Source organism: Chenopodium quinoa, unplaced genomic scaffold (assembly GCF_001683475.1).
Source record: "Chenopodium quinoa cultivar QQ74 unplaced genomic scaffold, ASM168347v1, whole genome shotgun sequence".
NCBI lineage: Eukaryota > Viridiplantae > Streptophyta > Magnoliopsida > Caryophyllales > Amaranthaceae > Chenopodium > Chenopodium quinoa.
The window spans coordinates 658,650-676,499 of NW_018742764.1; the positions used below are offsets into that span (position 1 = coordinate 658,650).

The 17,850-nt window shown below is 36.2% G+C and overlaps 1 protein-coding gene across 1 annotated transcript; it reads right to left on the reverse strand.

The window, feature by feature from the left end:
* Positions 1-14,087: 14,087 nt before the first annotated feature.
* On the reverse strand, positions 14,088-17,494 carry LOC110724460 (glutathione S-transferase U25-like). The gene is made up of 2 exons (XM_021903880.1): positions 17,138-17,494; positions 14,088-14,560 (listed from the first exon to the last, which is right to left on the reverse strand). Exons 1-2 carry the CDS (start codon positions 17,453-17,455, stop codon positions 14,216-14,218), a joined length of 663 nt encoding a protein of 220 aa, XP_021759572.1. The 5' UTR covers positions 17,456-17,494; the 3' UTR covers positions 14,088-14,215.
* Between the last annotated feature and the right edge of the window lie 356 nt (positions 17,495-17,850).

Here is a 17,850-nt window from a genome sequence, read left to right on the forward strand (position 1 = left end):
TCATCAGCATAGCTCAGCAACAATGTGCCAGGAGCAGCAGTCCCTTCAGGAAACGCAATCTCAAAGGCGGCCTTATCAGCATCATAATCCTAGGCCTCATGCTTTCCTTGCTGAAACTTCTCCATCATTTCAAGACGATCCTTCCCAAAGTAATACGCTGCAGCATCAACAGCCTCGTTTCCAGCCTCTGTAAAGGTTCTCTTCAGCCCATCACGTTCAGTACTGCATTCCCTATGCCTAGCACGTTCAGTCTTCAGAGCATCAGTAGCAGCCTTGTACTTGTTAGAAAGGGCATCACGCTCCTTCTTCATAGCCTCAAACACCCGAGTAAACTCTGACACTTTGCCCAGTACGCCCAAACAAGACTGAAGGCTCTGCAGAATACGGAATCAAGTAAGAGATGCACAACCCGATATAATCATGTTTATTAAATTTTTGTTTTTTTTTTTGTTTTTTTTTGGGATTATACCATACCTGGAAAGACTGCACAGCAGCCTCTTGAGAAAGGTCAGCAAAAGTCTGCGAGGATTGACGATCCTTGAAGGACGGAAACAGTAGGGTATCCACATGCGGAGCCAAGGAATCAAAAGAGAAATCAGCATCGTCAACATCAATAGGAACCTCCAACTTCCTCTTAAGGCCAGCACGAGGTGGAGGTGGAGGAGGACTGCTCTTTGGAGCAACCGATTAGAGAGGAACGACCTCCGTAGTTTGAGGAGAGGAACGATGTTTAAGGCGGCCTAAGAGAGAGGACGAGTGAAGGGAATAATTTCAAGCCTTTAAAAATCCCACTAGCTCGAACCCCACTGTGATCATACACTAAAGTACGGTGGCGTCCAAAAGGGAAGAAAATAGAGCAAAAGAGTCGCCAACAAGTTTTTAAGGAACTTGTAAACCGTTCACGAGGTGAAGGTTACACCCTTAACGATCCAAGAGATCGTCAACTCCATAAGGTCATGAACCAAATAAGGGTTCGGGGATGATGGTACAAATCCAACCTAAAAGAGATTGAACCTGCCCTAATAATAGGCCTCTACTTTATTCTGATCGTATTCATGTGCGCTTTCTGACTAACGTACAATCAATAGGATTAACCCTAAACCTGTTTAATCTATGTTGGTTGAATTTAATGCACAAATAAACTATTATTGGCGATCACTTGAATTATAATCACAATTAACCTAACAAGATTATTAATTATCTTATTAAGCGTGATTGCAAGTACAAATTCCCTTTAAACATGCATAAAGAGGTGATCAAGCAATAACAAATAAAATATATGCATATCAAGCAACATAATGAATATCAACATCATTAATAACAATAATATCAATCATAATCATAATCCTATTAAAGCATAGCAAGATCCTAGGCATGATACTAACAAGATTAATAACAAACCCTAGCACGTCACTAAGCAATAAAAATCAAATCTTTAGCCCTAACATGATACTAGCAATCATAAATATTAGGAAGAACATAAAAGGCATCATAGCAGTCATATTTAATATTAAAAATATCCTAGACATGATACTAGGAATCAAAATAACAATCTAAGCATGATTTCTACATCATAATATCAATTAATCCATTAAAGTACTTACTTGGATGCCTCGTACCTCTTTCTAATAACAAAATACACACGTTAGTAACTTCAAGGAAAATAATAATCAAAACAATTAAATTAAATAATGGAAAGAGAGATTTGGGACCAAACCCTCAGAAATTAAACCTTTCACGTCTAGGGCGAAGGCAACTTCGAATATGGCTAGGTGTATCTAGATCTTGTGAATGCGGAATTTTGTATGAAAAAGCAAAGAAAGAATTAAAGAATACTAAAGAATTAATATTATTGAAAATTGATGAATGAATGATGAAGAATGAATGAAGAATGAAGAGAATTAATTAAAAGCCTTGATGAATGAAGAGAGTTGATGAGAATTGATTAATAGATGTAAATGATGATTGAAAATGGAGTTTTTGATACGATATTTATAGAGAAAATCATCCAAAAAAGATAATTTAACAAAACAGAGTCTGAAGATCGAAAAAACAACCTTGGCGCCGGACCTGGCTAGTTGGCGCCAGGACCAATGGCTAGCGCCAGGCGCCAATGGCTAGCGCCTGGTGCCAAGGCCTGGGGTTGGACGCCAAACTGACTTTTAACGCGTTTTCGAAAATCTGATAAATTTCCCGTATTGGAAGATAAAATAATATAATTCCAAACAAAAATGCTATTTGATCTTGATTAAAACTCTGAAGAGTCCTAATTGAATTAGAAATGATGAGAACCTTCTAGAATGTTCTAGAAGACTAAAACCATTCCTAATTGCATTAGGAATGATAAATTATATTAGGCCCTCCCCTAGATCATTAGGCCGTACTTAAAGCTCAAACCGGGCCCAGTTTAGTAAATTGGCCATAATTTCCTCAATATTCATCGGAATTGGGCTTATAATATATCGTTGGAAAGGTCTTTGCAAGCCCCATCCAACTACACAACTATTGGACCCATATCATGGACCAACCAAACTGGATTGGCTGTTTTTTTAAAATAAAGTTTTCAAAAACAGGAAGAAGAGAAAAGAAATAAAACTTTCCGCAACACTAGACCTTTCCACACTTCAATTCATTCGATTATGATTCGACGTGAAAGGCACTCATCACCGGGTTTGGTTTTGGGGAGACACAAATAGGTGTCTACAAAAGCCCCCACTTTAACTGAGTTTGGAGAAACGCAAGTTTCGAAAACGAAAGCCAAAGTATCGATAGGGACGGAGAATGATTCAGAATTTTCTGCGATCCTAAATCAATCTTGTAACGCCGATACCTGCAAAAATAGCATTAGTTAAACAGATAGAAGAGTTAAGAAACGCGTATCTTGCACCGTCGAGCACACGTCTCTGAAAGTAATTGATTGTTGTTGTATTGCTGTTGTTTTGATGACCTCCTGCAAGCCAAAGAATTCCATCCCGCTTAAAAACCGCTACGCCTTGTAACTGCTTCCAAATTAGAAGATTGCTTCGCCCGAAACTATCCTCCTCCGCAATGATAATATTCCACGTCCAAGGGAATACTATCGAAGATTACTTCTCTCGAAATAATTCTCATCCGCTTTATGATCATCTTCCATGCCTAAGGGAATATGATCGAAGATAACTTCGCCCGAAATTACCATCAGTTGTTTGTGACAACTTTCCACAATCTAGGGAACGCCACCTTACTGTTTTGATGTTCACTCGTCTCTGAACAATGAGCTTCTTTTTTATATGATTTTCTGAATTATGTGTCCACGCGTCTCTGAACGAAGAGCTTGATAATAGGATGCCCACGCGTCTCTGAGCAAAAGAGCTTGAAAATAGGAAATCTTTGATGATATGTCCACTCGTCTCTGAACAAAAGAGCTTTGAAAGGAAATGTCCATGCGTCTCTGAACAAAAGAGCTTTGATGAGGATTGTCCACGCGTCTCTGAACAAAAGAGCTTGAAAAGGATTGTCCACGCGTCTCTGAACGAAGAGCTTGAATGAAATGTCCACGCGTCTCTGAACAAAAGAGCTTGAATGAAATGTCCACGCGTCTCTGAACAAAAGAGCTTTGATGATATGCTCATGCGTCTCTGGAGCAAAAGAGCTTTGATGAGGATTGTCCACGCGTCTCTGAACAAAAGTGCTTGAAAAGGATTGTCCACGCGTCTCTGAACGAAGAGCTTGAATGAAATGTCCATGCGTCTCTGAACAAAAGAGCTTGAATGAAATATCCACACGTCTCTGAACAAAAGAGCTTTGAATGAAATGTCCACGCGTCTCTGAACAAAAGAGCTTTGATGCTTGAATGTTTGTTGCGATAATGTTCTGAAGAAAAATTTCCGAAGACCAACGTTTGTCGATCTCTAAAGCTCGCCTGAACTTTGCTTTCGCTAAAACTAGTATGTTGGTGTTTCCGTAATGAGCCATATCTTAGGCGCTTTAAGCTAAGCGAGACGATCTTTCATCAGGTCGATCACTTATTGCAATTGTAATCAAACTTACTACTTAATCATGTCAAATAGCTTATAGGGGCTAACTGGCGTACCAAGGAACCCAAAATTGCTGTACGAAGTCGAAATCACCTTTCTGAGAGGCTTCGAGCTCTGTCGTTGCTGAGATATCTCTGGCACCAAGAATTGGAGTAGGGTCCTCCCTATTCTGCTGCATCTGTATTTATTTTTTTTGCAAATTTCTTTAATTATCTTAGGGTTGACCTAAGGCTTAAAATTATCTTAGGGTTGACCTAAGGTTTAATGTTGCTTGACTCATCGACTTGACATGACTCAAGGTATAAACTTGACTCACTGATTGACTGACTCGAGGTTGACTCGACTCGAAGTAACATGACACATGTGACTCGTGACCCGTGTGTGCATTGTAATATGATCGTGCGACTTGAAAATGCAAAAAGCAAAAATTTTCCGTCATTTTTGTGGAGGGTACCGACTTTCTCCCGGAAAAGAAAGACGTGAAAAAGAAAATCAAAGGTTTGAAGATGCATGTTGAATGAGCTTAGTCAAATGTTGTTTGATACTATCTCTCAAGGTTCAAGGATTAATCCATCCTAGGCTATCTCAACTGTTGACTCAATGATGAAAGTATTTGGGTAACTTAGGCACGGAGGCTAAGAACTTCATGCGTCGTGATGTAATGACAATTATGAGTGATTTTGACAAAGCATGCTTCAGCGTTAAGATTTCATGACAAAGGGTTCCTACGGGAAGTATATTTGGTCATGTATGTGTGTCGTGTGTGAAAGTGACACTAAAGCTAGGCCGCAAGAGCTAAGTGTGTGGAAAAATATATTGTTAGAAGAGCCAAATAATGGTGACTCTTAGGCTAGGTAAGCTAATGATGTAGGGACCAAGCCCCCAAGTCTAGCTCTAAGTGAAAAGGGATGAGCATTGGAGATTCCTTGATATGATCATGGTGTAAGTGTGTGAATGTAAATATGAATGCATGTTTATTACGGCCGCACCTCGATGTGAGGTTGCCTACGTATCCGTTAGGAATCAGGCCGAACGTAGCTCTAGCCAAACCTCGCACAAGTATGTGTATACCTCAAAAAGGTCTTTTAAGGGTTGTAACGTGGTTAGGCTAAAGGCTGAAGAAGAAGGGGATAAAGGCTCAAGACCCTAGATAAGCCCCCAAGGTGTGCGACTTTGCTTTTGAATATTTGTATTTTTATGCTTGAGGTTTTCTACTCTTTTTAGCTCTTTTTGTTTTAGCATTTATTTTATTTTTATAAGTGTGAGCAATCTCGATCATGCGGTCTATCACTCACTTGGCATTCATGTTTCCCAGGCACGGTACCGAGCACTCGATAAGAGACGCAATCTGAGACATGTTCTTATCGAAGATATTTTCATATCAAAGACATTGGAACACCTACCCTTTTGTACACTTTTATTTATTTTTTTGCTATTTTTGCTATCTTTTGAATTACTCAAGCTTCCTTTAGAATTGCATAAGTTGCACACCATCCCATCCCAAGGTTAGATAGATGTAGGTTGATAAAAAAAAAAAAAAAAAAAAAGGTTTATCGTTAGACGAGGCTCAAAGTGGTTTATGAAGAAAGGATTGCATATTTGAAAGGCAAAAGGAGATATGATGTGGCTACAAGGGCTGCCTCAAATCATTAGTATACCTTGTGCTTAGCTCGACATGGTTTTTTTTTTTTTTTTTTTTTTTTTTTTTTTTTTTTTTTGCAATGCAATGTGATGATCATGTGCAAGGAAATAAATGCTCATTTTATTAAAAAGGGAAAAAGGAAAAAATCCTATTAATCTAAAATAAAAGAAAAGGTGCCTATGCTAGACTTATTGGGGAAAGGAAAAAATGAAGAAGAAATAGAAAAAAGAGGCCATGAAATCTTTTCGTTGAAGCTCGCCTCTTGTCTCGTGCTGCTCCCTTTATCATCACTCGCTCTTCTTGTTAACTGGAGGTATGGGAAGCTTGTTGTTATCAATCAAATGTTGGATGGCCTCCTTTAGCTTCCAACAGCTCTCAGTAGTATGACCCCTACCTTGGTGGTACTTGCAGTGTTCGTCTGGATTCCAACTAGGTGATTTTTCTTAAGTGGGGGATCTTTAGTAGGTCCAATGGGAGTAATGATTCCCTTGGCATGGAGTCGATTGAAAGCATCATCGTAGCTAGTTCCAATAGGGGTAAATTCCCTTTTCGGTTGCTTTCGACTACCCATGGCTAGGATCTCACTAAGGTCGAAAGTACCAACACTATTACTAGAGTAGGTGTTTTCGGAAGAAGAAGGATAGTCGTTCTTCTTCCCTTTACAGCCACTGTTGCCATTGTTACTAATCTTGGCCTTCTTGTCGCGCGGAGGAACATGAAGGAGATTTGAATCAATGCAGTCTTGAACACGATCCTTGAGGGCGAGACACTTTTCAGTAGTGTGACCGCGACCTTTATGGTATCGACAATAGGAATTTGGATCCCAATTAGGAGAACGTTTTTCAGATGGAGGGTCTTGACTGGGACCAATGGAGTGAATGAGACCTTGATCGTGAAGACAGTCAAAAGCTTCATTGTAAGTCATTTCTATTGGTGTGTATTCTACAATGGTCCGTTTTGCTTGTGGCTTAGGAACATTGAGTTCGTCATTAAACCCTCGGCGAGAATTTTGTTCGATGGCCATCACCCGATTTGCTAATCCTTCTACCACATTCAAGAGCATGGCAATGACATCTTGCAGTTTTCGAATGTCCTCTTTCAGATTTGACGAGTCTTCCTTGGTATTATCTAAGAAAAGACTTTCATCCTCCTCAATTATGGACACTTCATCGAGAGAGGTCATATAAGCCGTCTTGATTATAGGCTCTCCTATAGGTGTGATAAGAAGTGATGGATCAAAGGATGCTTGGTCATCTTCGATGGCTAGAATCTCGGAAGTTTCATTGTTATCGATCAGATCTTGAATAGCTTCTTTGAGTTTCCAACACTCTTCAGTGTCGTGGCCTTTTCCTTGATGATATTTGCAGTGCTTATTAGGGTCCCACTTAGGTGGCCTAGCTTCTGGAACCGGATCTTTGATGGGCCCTATGGGCATGACTAGTCCTTTGTGATGTAGCTTCTCAAAAGCCGTTTCATAACTCATGCCAAGTGGAGTGAACACCCTTTTTGATCTTTGAATTCGTGGTTTAGAGGTGTTTGTAGCATGTACCTCACTAGAGGAAGAAGAAGGATGGTCGCTCTTCTTTCCTCTCGCACTATTATCTTTCAAAAGGTCATCTTCAATGCCAATGCCTATATTATAAACAGCTTTGAAGGTATTCAAGTTGTGTTGGTACTTTAAGTGCTTTGAATACTTCCCTTGGAGATTTTTGATAAACATCCTCACAAATTCTTTTTCAGTGGGAGCCTTGACCATATTAGCAGAAGTTTCCCTCCATTTATTGAAGAAAGAAGTGAACCCTTCGTTTTCCTTTTGTTTTAACATCTCAAGTTGTCTGTGGTCTGTCTCGTCTTGGATGTTGCACTTATATCTATCTATGAAAGCGTTTGTTATCGACTCCCAAGAAGAGGTTTTTTCTTTCTCGAGAGAAAAGAACCATTGTTGACAAACGGTTTCGAGAGATAGTGGGAACAGAGAGGGGAAAATCTTCTTATCGATACCCTTAATGCTCATTATAGTTTCAAAAGCTCTTAGATGGAAGTAAGGGTTATCTGTTGCCTTGAATTTAGGGATGTCAGTGGCGTTGAACTTATGCGGAAGAAGTTCTTTGTCCAGCGAGACCCCTTGTGAACTCATGCCCTAAAATTTATAGTCACTAGATAGCTTGCTTAGACTGTCTTGCATGAGATCCATCTGTTGTTGCTTCACGGGATCATCGACCTTAAGTGCGAGAAGTTTTATTGTCTCAGTCACAGTAGCCAATTGGTTCTTAAGATCATTGACTTCTTCTTGAGTTGCCATTATCTTCTTAGCCTTCCTCTTTTGACGAATCGGTTTATTAAAAAGCGAGACTTGAATAAAGAGGTTGTCCTTGATTAATCGCCCTTCTCTCCTCGACCAAGTACTGTGGGAAAGGAATTTGGGGATACTTATTGATAATTATTTGACTTAAACTTTATTCAACATGCAATGGATGGAGGAGGTAAAAAAAGATGGAAGAATATGAAGAAAGATTTAGATGGAGGGATATGAAGAATTAGGAATAGAATGTACCCCCCAACTCAAATGACGGAAAAGACCGACTCATGCATGAACCTAAGACATGGCCATGGTGATGTGTACTCAAAGTGTGTGCTAAGACTAGTGAGTGTAGGTAACATATTGAGACTCGTGTCATGACCATGTGGCTAGACTATGTGACCAAGACTCGATTAATGACTTGACAAGGTGTTATTGACAGCGAAAATTAACCGAATTAATTAGAAAACTGATTGATTAGACAGTAGGTGATGACTCGACAAATAATCTGAACTGTCGGCCAAGCGACAGGACTGGCGTCACAATATGGTGATTGGCGCCAAACTTTTTAGTAAATGTCTGGCGCTACACACTATACAGTGGCGCTACAGCTCAGACTTTGGCGCCAACATTGGAGCTTTGGTCTGGGACTGTTTTCGGTATCATTAGTCAACTGGGGTATGCCTAAAGTCGTACTAGGTCAATTCCGATTAAAAAGAAACTTTATTGACTCAAATTAATTAATTAATTAATTAATTAATTAGGCAAAGTTCTTTAAGTCATTAATTTTAATCTCAACACAAATCAACAAACGGTTAAGAGGAACATAGAATATATATGCACAACAAATAATGCACAATTAGTCAAGTAGGCACAATATGATGCAATGAGTTCGCAACCTAACCATGGCTCTAGTTCTCTAAAGTTTGGGATATGGTTTAGTCAAACAGGGTCCATGGTTAATTGTCCAGATGCACAGCGTAGAAGCCTAACCGTGAAGGGTTAACGCGTGTGGATAGGACACCGCGAGTTTTTAGAAAAAAACTCACTTCCATGGTTTGGTGAATTCAACCTCTAAGATGTACCCTTTGTTGCCAGAAGCGTTCAATCGGGTAGATAGAGCATGAATTCCCAGAGGGTTATGTCCATATGTAGAACACATATGGGTTTCAGAAAAGTGAGAAAAAATTCAATCAGGAAGCAGGATTGAGCAAACAATACAAAAAAACCGATCGAAATTAGAACGCATATTTCTGGCTCGGTATTGGGCGAAATTGGCGCCAGCAAATAGAGACTGGCGCCAACTTTTAACTGTAGCGCCTGGCGCCAATACTGGCGTCTGGCGCTACGGCTAAAATTTTGGCGCCAAGCTCTGGCCCCTGACGCTACTTCCCACATGCCTCGGCAGCTTTCTATGCTCGATAAAATCTTCCAGTTTCGCGTGGTGTTATTTCAGTCCTAGTTGTGAAAGACATTTCTCAAATTTCCTACGTGTAAAATCCTATGTTTTTGACTCATTACGGATGGTCTTTCCAATGAGAACCTTTTTATGCATATGCCAATAATGTTAATCAAAATTACGCACATGAAATACTTAGAACTTTTCGAGTCTCATCCACTCATTCTAAATCATTGCGGAAACAAATTTAGGAATTAAAATAGAAATCTTCCCCAATGGAGTCGCCAAAAACTGTAGGGAATAATTTCAAGCCTTTAAAAATCCCACTAGCTTGAACCCCACTGTGATCATACACTAAAGTACGGTGGCGTCCAAAAGGAAAGAAAATAGAGCAAAAGAGTCGCCAACAAGTTTTTAAGGAACTTGTAAACCGTTCACGAGGTGAAGGTTACACCCCTTAACGATCCAAGAGATCGTCAACTCCATAAGGTCATGAACCAAATAAGGGTTCGGGGATGATGGTACAAATCCAACCTAAAAGAGATTGAACCTGCCCTAATAATAGGCCTCTACTTTATTCTGATCGTATTCATGTGCGCTTTCTGACTAACGTACAATCAATAGGATTAACCCTAAACCTGTTTAATCTATGTTGGTTGAATTTAATGCACAAATAAACTATTATTGGCGATCACTTGAATTATAATCACAATTAACCTAACAAGATTATTAATTATCTTATTAAGCGTGATTGCAAGTACAAATTCCCTTTAAACATGCATAAAGAGGTGATCAAGCAATAACAAATAAAATATATGCATATCAAGCAACATAATGAATATCAACATCATTAATAACAATAATATCAATCATAATCATAATCCTATTAAAGCATAGCAAGATCCTAGGCATGATACTAACAAGATTAATAACAAACCCTAGCACGTCACTAAGCAATAAAAATCAAATCTTTAGCCCTAACATGATACTAGCAATCATAAATATTAGGAAGAACATAAAAGGCATCATAGCAATCATATTTAATATTAAAAATATCCTAGACATGATACTAGGAATCAAAATAACAATCTAAGCATGATTTCTACATCATAATATCAATTAATCCATTAAAGTACTTACTTGGATGCCTCGTACCTCTTTCTAATAACAAAATACACACGTTAGTAACTTCAAGGAAAATAATAATCAAAACAATTAAATTAAATAATGGAAAGAGAGATTTGGGACCAAACCCTCAGAAATTAAACCTTTCACGTCTAGGGCAAAGGCAACTTCGAATATGGCTAGGTGTATCTAGATCTTGTGAATGCGGAATTTTGTATGAAAAAGCAAAGAAAGAATTAAAGAATACTAAAGAATTAATATTATTGAAAATTGATGAATGAATGATGAAGAATGAATGAAGAATGAAGAGAATTAATTAAAAGCCTTGATGAATGAAGAGAGTTGATGAGAATTGATTAATAGATGTAAATGATGATTGAAAATGGAGTTTTTGATACGATATTTATAGAGAAAATCATCCAAAAAAGATAATTTAACAAAACAGAGTCTGAAGATCGAAAAAACAACCTTGGCGCCGGACCTGGCTAGTTGGCGCCAGGACCAATGGCTAGCGCCAGGCGCCAATGGCTAGCGCCTGGCGCCAAGGCCTGGGGTTGGACGCCAAACTGACTTTTAACGCGTTTTCGAAAATCTGATACATTTCCCGTATTGGAAGATAAAATAATATAATTCCAAACAAAAATGCTATTTGATCTTGATTAAAACTCTGAAGAGTCCTAATTGAATTAGAAATGATGAGAACCTTCTAGAATGTTCTAGAAGACTAAAACCATTCCTAATTGCATTAGGAATGATAAATTATATTAGGCCCTCCCCTAGATCATTAGGCCGTACTTAAAGCTCAAACCGGGCCCAGTTTAGTAAATTGGCCATAATTTCCTCAATATTCATCGGAATTGGGCTTATAATATATCGTTGGAAAGGTCTTTGCAAGCCCCATCCAACTACACCACTATTAGACCCATATCATGGACCAACCAAACTGGATTGGCTGTTTTCTTAAAATAAAGTTTTCAAAAACAGGAAGAAGAGAAAAGAAATAAAACTTTCCGCAACACTAGACCTTTCCACACTTCAATTCATTCGATTATGATTCGACGTGAAAGGCACTCATCACCGGATTTGGTTTTGGGGAGACACAAATAGGTGTCTACGACGAGCTAAGAAGGTCATGAGACCTTAGTGACCTCGAAGTATCTACAAGGAACATGGCAGAATTCAAAAAGGAATACAGCAAGGAACATAACAAACATATTCAGCAAGGAACACAACAAACATATTCAGCAAGGAACACAACAAACATACTCAGCAAAGTACATAACCACCTCAGAAAGGACAAACAAACTGGAAACCAACATACCCAGTGGAGTCGCCGAATTGTAGGCGTCGCTCGAAGTGCGCCTACGTTAAGCATGTTGTGAATATGCTTGGCACTCATAGGAAGTGGAAATTGACATAATACGATTAGGGACAAGGAAAGTAGGGAGCCGCCAACAAGTTTTGAAGGAACTTGTAAACCGTTCACGGATCATAAAAGGCAACCACGATAAAGGGACAACGAAGGCAACAACGAATGACCCGTGAAGGTTACACCCCATTCATAATCCATGAGATTACTTACTCCATATGGTTCGGAACCACGAAAGGAGGATCGGGGATGATGGTATGAAGTGAGTCATGGAGTCACATTCGCCCGTATTGGCCTCTACTCGATTCTTATAGTGAAAAGCAGTCCTGCAATCTCAAAGGCATACAAACAGAAATTCAATTTGCTCCAATCTATTATTAAGATAAATTGGTTTAATATTAATGCAACACATAATTCTAAAATATCGTGATCACTTGATTAAACAACAAGATTAAAAAGGATCCTAAACCGGTTGTCCAAATTATCTTATTAGGCGTGATTTTCAATTACATATTCCCTTTAAACATGCAATATGGTGATCATAATAATAATAGAATAAACATTAATATTGGAAGCAATTCAACAATAATTCCAACAATGTAAAATCGTTAGTAAAATAATAGAAATAAAAGGAACATAATTCTTACATTGATTCTGTTTTCTTGCAACTACAAAATAATAAACGAGTTAGTAACTTCAAGGAAATAATAATAAAACGATAATTAAATTAAATCAAATTAAATAGAATTGATTTAGGGCCAAACCCTCAAACAGTTCTACCTTTCACACCTTGGCTTAAGGACAGAACCACGAGTAAAGTATGGACTCCTTGGAGTGCTTGAAGAAGGAATTTTGAAAGAAGAAGGGTAGGCTAGTTTTTAGGCTAGAGCATAGAAGAGAGAAAAATAGAGAATTAATTGATGCCCTGTACATCAAAAATGAGGGGGTATTTATAGAAAAAATGTGCTGAGGGAACACACGGAACCCTAAAATGATAAAAACCCTAAAAAAGTATACTGCGACACGGCAAAGTTTACTGTGACACGGGAAATACTACCGTCAAACGGGAAACATTCCCGTGACACGATGTACTTTTGTGTGACGCGGAAAATATTTAGTGAACGGGGGAAGAAAATGCGTTAAGGGTTTACGCGAAAAGGACACGGAAACCCCCATGTCATGGGGAACCCCACCGTCACACGGGAAAGTTTCCCGTGACACGGTGGACTGTTGCCGTGACGCGGGAGTTAGTCCGCTTTTCCGTCTAAATTCATTTTTAACCCTAATTTCGTTCAGCATTTTAAGTGTCGATTGATAATTTCGGGTCATTTCTGTTTTTATTATTATTGGGGCTAAAATAAGAAAATAACTAAAATAAAATTAAAAAAAAAAGTTTGGGCCAAAATAAATAATAAAACAATAAAATAAAAAAGGTTTGGGCTAACAATAAAAAGGTTTGGGCTGAAATTAAAAAAAAAATGCTTTGACCAAACATCAAGGTTGATCCATGGACTATTCAAAAATTGAATTTAATTAAATTCGATTTTTTTAAGCACTCTCGGGATTAAATATTGAACCCGACCAATAGTGACGGTGAAAGGTTGTTCATCATCGGGTTTGGTTTTGGGGAGACATTTTTAGGTGTCTACAGTTATGAGTTATATACTAAATCACATTACGAAGTTTAAGGATTATCATATTACTATATCACTTATTAAAATTCAAATTAGATTATATTATTAAACTAGGTTAAAACCCGTGCGATGCACGGTTTATATAAAATTTATTTTTATTATTTGTATATTTTTTATAAAAAAAATAGATAAATATAAATAAGAATATACACCTTGTGCAAAATATCTGTATTTTGAAAATTTTTGATTTTCATCAAAATTATGATATTATTCAACTTTGCCTAATACATATTTTAATGTAGGAGTCTATTTATTAGTGTACAACTTAAAACAAAATTATTTCATTTTTTAAGGATCAATTGATAGGTTGTATTTGTAATAGAGAAGCTTCTATTATTCAAATTTCAAAATCTATTAAATATAATAGCTCAAAAAAAATGACATCATCTTGCATTTAGGCGGGAAAATTTATATTATGAGAGTGACATATGGACAATGATGACATCAGCAAAGTTTTATTTTAGTAATAGTTAATAGGTTATTATATCATACCAATATCATTAAATTATTTGATCAAACGAATATTATTACATTACAAAAAAATAAAATTTAAGGGGTATATCTTCTTAAACAATCATACAAATAAAAGGAAGAAACAAGTACATAATATCGAACGGAAACATGTTTCAAACTTAAGTAATATGTATACAATGTTATGCATTTGTTAAGGTTTAATCGAGTCCAAGAGCTTTTTTGATGTCCAAGGCGTAGTTGTAAACTTTATCGGAATCCGGCAATGTACTAGAAACACTATGCCTCTCTTTACATCTTTTAGCCCATGCAACAATTTTGGGACAATTAGCCTCAATACTAAACTTCCCAAATATTTCCAATGTGTAAAACCAGCTTGTGATGGGACTGAATGCAACATCAACGTACCCAAACGTATCACCACCAAAAAACTTTTCATTTTTAAGCACCCCTTCCAATATCTTTAGGTTTTCAATGTAATCCTTTATTATTTTTTCCTGCTCTTCACCTTTTGCTTTCCATAGGACTTTTGCTCCGGCATATAACTGCAAGATAAATATATTAACTAAGTTGATATTGTATAACAAATAAAAGAAAATCTGTCAGAAAAAACTTTTTAAATGTCTCATTTTGCAAGAAAAAATCTTTTAAAAGGATTTTTGTTAAAAAAAAAAAAAACCATCACGATCACTTTTTATGTTAGATGAAACCTTTTCTTCCTTTTCCGACATTGACTTAGTTTTTTCAACATTGACCCCTTATTTTCTTTATTTGCAGCCAAGTCTAGTGTAATTTTCTTTCCTTTTTTTGGCTTCTCAATTTTCCCTTTATTTTTTAGAATATATATACTACATTGAAAAGTGAATTAGGGCAAAACTACCCAACTCATTCAATTGAAAGGTAAATTGGGGTTTCAATCCTCTTTCTTCCACCATTGTAATTGTCAATTCTTTCTTCCACCATTCTACTAGGCAATTCTCTTTCTTCTACCATTGTAGTGGTCAATTATCTTTCTTCATATCTCTAACAATTCCTTATTTTTGTCCATTGTTGTAGAATCAATGGTGAATTGTAGATATGTTAAAAAAAATAAAATAAAAAATAAAAAATAAAAAAAAACCTAATTTTGATATTATTTACGGCTATAATTTCATGAATTTACTCTTATCTCAGATAACTGTTGCTCAATTAATGTTGTGCAGCAGGTCTTAAAAAAAGTGTAGATCATTCATTGAAGCATAGGAGAGAGAAAAGACATGGCATTCACTTTGGAGGGAAAATAAGAGAAAAAATAAAGAGGAAGGAGTGCAGATATAAATTTAATTGGATGCAAGTAGAGAAAATAAGGGATCAATGCCTGAAAAGCTAAGTTAATGCCGGAAAAAGAAAGAGAGGTTTCATCTAACAAAAAACGTGAGGTGATGGTTTTTATTAACAAAAAAAAAACCCTTAAAAGGTTTTTTCTTGTAAATTTAGGCATTTTAAAAAAATTCTAACAAATAAATACAAGTACTGCATAAATGGGTGAAGCTAAATGGGGGGCAGGTGGAGGCCCGGCCCCCCGTGGCCCAATTTCGTGGTTTATTTTTGTAACTCTAGCCCCTATAAATATTTAGAATAAATAATATTCCTGTTACTTATTTACATATATTGAAGGCTTGCCATAGTGGTTTGAATCTCATTGATTGATGTTTTAGGTCCTAGGATCAAGCCTCCTAAGGGCCTAAGTGACAAGACTAGTATTTTTTTTTCTTTTTGAAACCCCAATTACTGAGGGCTTCGTCATTTTTCACTACCCCCAATCAGTAATTTTATTTTATTTTCTTAATTTTTTAAAATAATTTGTAAAATTCTTTTTTATGTTAATTGCTAAGGTTTAAGGATTAATTACTAGGATTAGTTTACTCATTACTAAACTTTTGTAGATGATCCATTTAATTTTTTCCCCTTATTCACCTAAGGTACTTTGTTTGTCATTTCCTATTTATAAATAAGATACAATATAATTAAAATTTATCTTATTATATTCATTTCAATTTATTAATACTTCGTATGTTTTTTTTTATTTTTATTTTTTTGGGTAATGTTTATACTTAATAAGATATATTGATAGCTAACGAAATATATTATGAAGCTTGTCTTAATAAATCTAGGCATATATGCAAGAAGAATAGAGGAAGTGTTTGTACATCATCAAGATTGATATGTACGTTATTATTTAGATAATTGTGATATGTAGGATATCTCATACAAAATAATCTAACAAATACTTCGTGTATATTTTAGTAGAATGCAGGGTTTAAAAAAGGATTTAATGAATTTTTTTTCCTTAGAATTAGAGTATCCAACTATGTCACATTATTATTATTATTATTATTATTATTATTATTATTATTATTATTATTATTATTATTTTTATTAAAGTGTTAGTCGACGCCTAAAGTTTTAAAATCCTGGCTTCGCCCCTTTGTATAATACAGTCATATGGAGTATATGATCTAATAGTTAATACAAAAAAAACTATAGTATCAGCATGTTAATTAATTGGATAAACATATTAGCCGAATTGATACTTTTTTTGACAGTTTTCAAACAATTTTAGTGCATCAACCCAAATACGTTGACCAAAGCTCCAAGGTTGAGGATGGGCCAAGGTATGAGCTACTTTATTGCCCCCTCTATTAACAAAGTGCCAACTAACAAAATCAAAACAGCTACTAAGCTCTAAAATATCATCAGTCAATTTAAGTTTTAATAACTAGATCACAAATTCAGAACTATGTGTATATGTTTCGTTATAATAATAGAAATTGTTTGCATAATAAATGCGTACATATAAGTTTTGTTAAAATAAATACGTGCATATAAGGTTAAAGTTTTGTCAAATTAGGTTATCAACTCAAATAATAAGCAAAAATAAGATAAATAAAAAGATTTTTAATTATGATCAATCGATACATTCAAATAGAACCCGACTTGTTTTTTTTTTTTTGGTTTTTAGAAAGTTTAGGTTATGAGAATCGATCCCAGGATCTTTTGAAATAAGAAAAGAAGCTCTAACCACTTGAGCTACACTTCATTATCAAAACCCAACTTATATAATAGATCAAAGAGAGTATCACCTTCTTGTTAATGAAATCAGCCCAAAATCTAGCTTGTGATCGTTGGTAAGGATCCTTTGGAAGCAAAGGAGACAATTCAGGCCAAACCTCGTCAATATACTCAAGAATCACAAGCGATTCGCAAACAGGCTTACCATTATGGATCAAAACTGGAATTTTCTTATGAATCGGGTTCATCTCAAGAAGCGAAGAGCCTTTACTAACCAAATTTTGTGGTTGACAAACATACTCAACTCCCTTCTCTGCTAATGCAACTTTCACTCTCATTGCATAAGAGCTGCTCCATACATCAAGTAACACTACTTCTTCCCCCGCCATTTTTTTTAATCTTAGGATTTCGAGTAGGAAACTATTTTTTGCTATGGCTTTTTTTTATATAGAGCTATGACAAAGATTTCTAGAAGATGAGTGAAGTAATCACATGCGTCACTTAGGTGCATGTTGCAATTTGCATACTACGCATGTAATTAAATAATTTTAGTAATTATAATATTTCCTCCGTTTCTATTTAGTTGACGCGTTTGATTTAGACACATATATTAAAGAGAGAAGAGAGAGTAAGAGAAAATGAAAAGGCAAATAGGGTAGCTTGTAAATGCAAGATAAAAAATTTACCTCAATAGGAAATGTGTCAACTTTTAAAAAATTCTAAAAAGAAATACATGTCAACTAAAAAGAAACAAAGTTCATAATATATTTGGGTTTTTTCTTTC

Bases quoted from the DNA above. Each gene is read 5' to 3' on its own strand.
- LOC110724460 (XM_021903880.1), bottom strand. From the start codon at position 17,455: ATGGCGGGGGAAGAAGTAGTGTTACTTGATGTATGGAGCAGCTCTTAT. The intron at 14,561-17,137 runs GTGATACTCTCT...TTTATCTTGCAG, and splicing joins CTGATTTCATTAACAAGAAG to TTATATGCCGGAGCAAAAGT.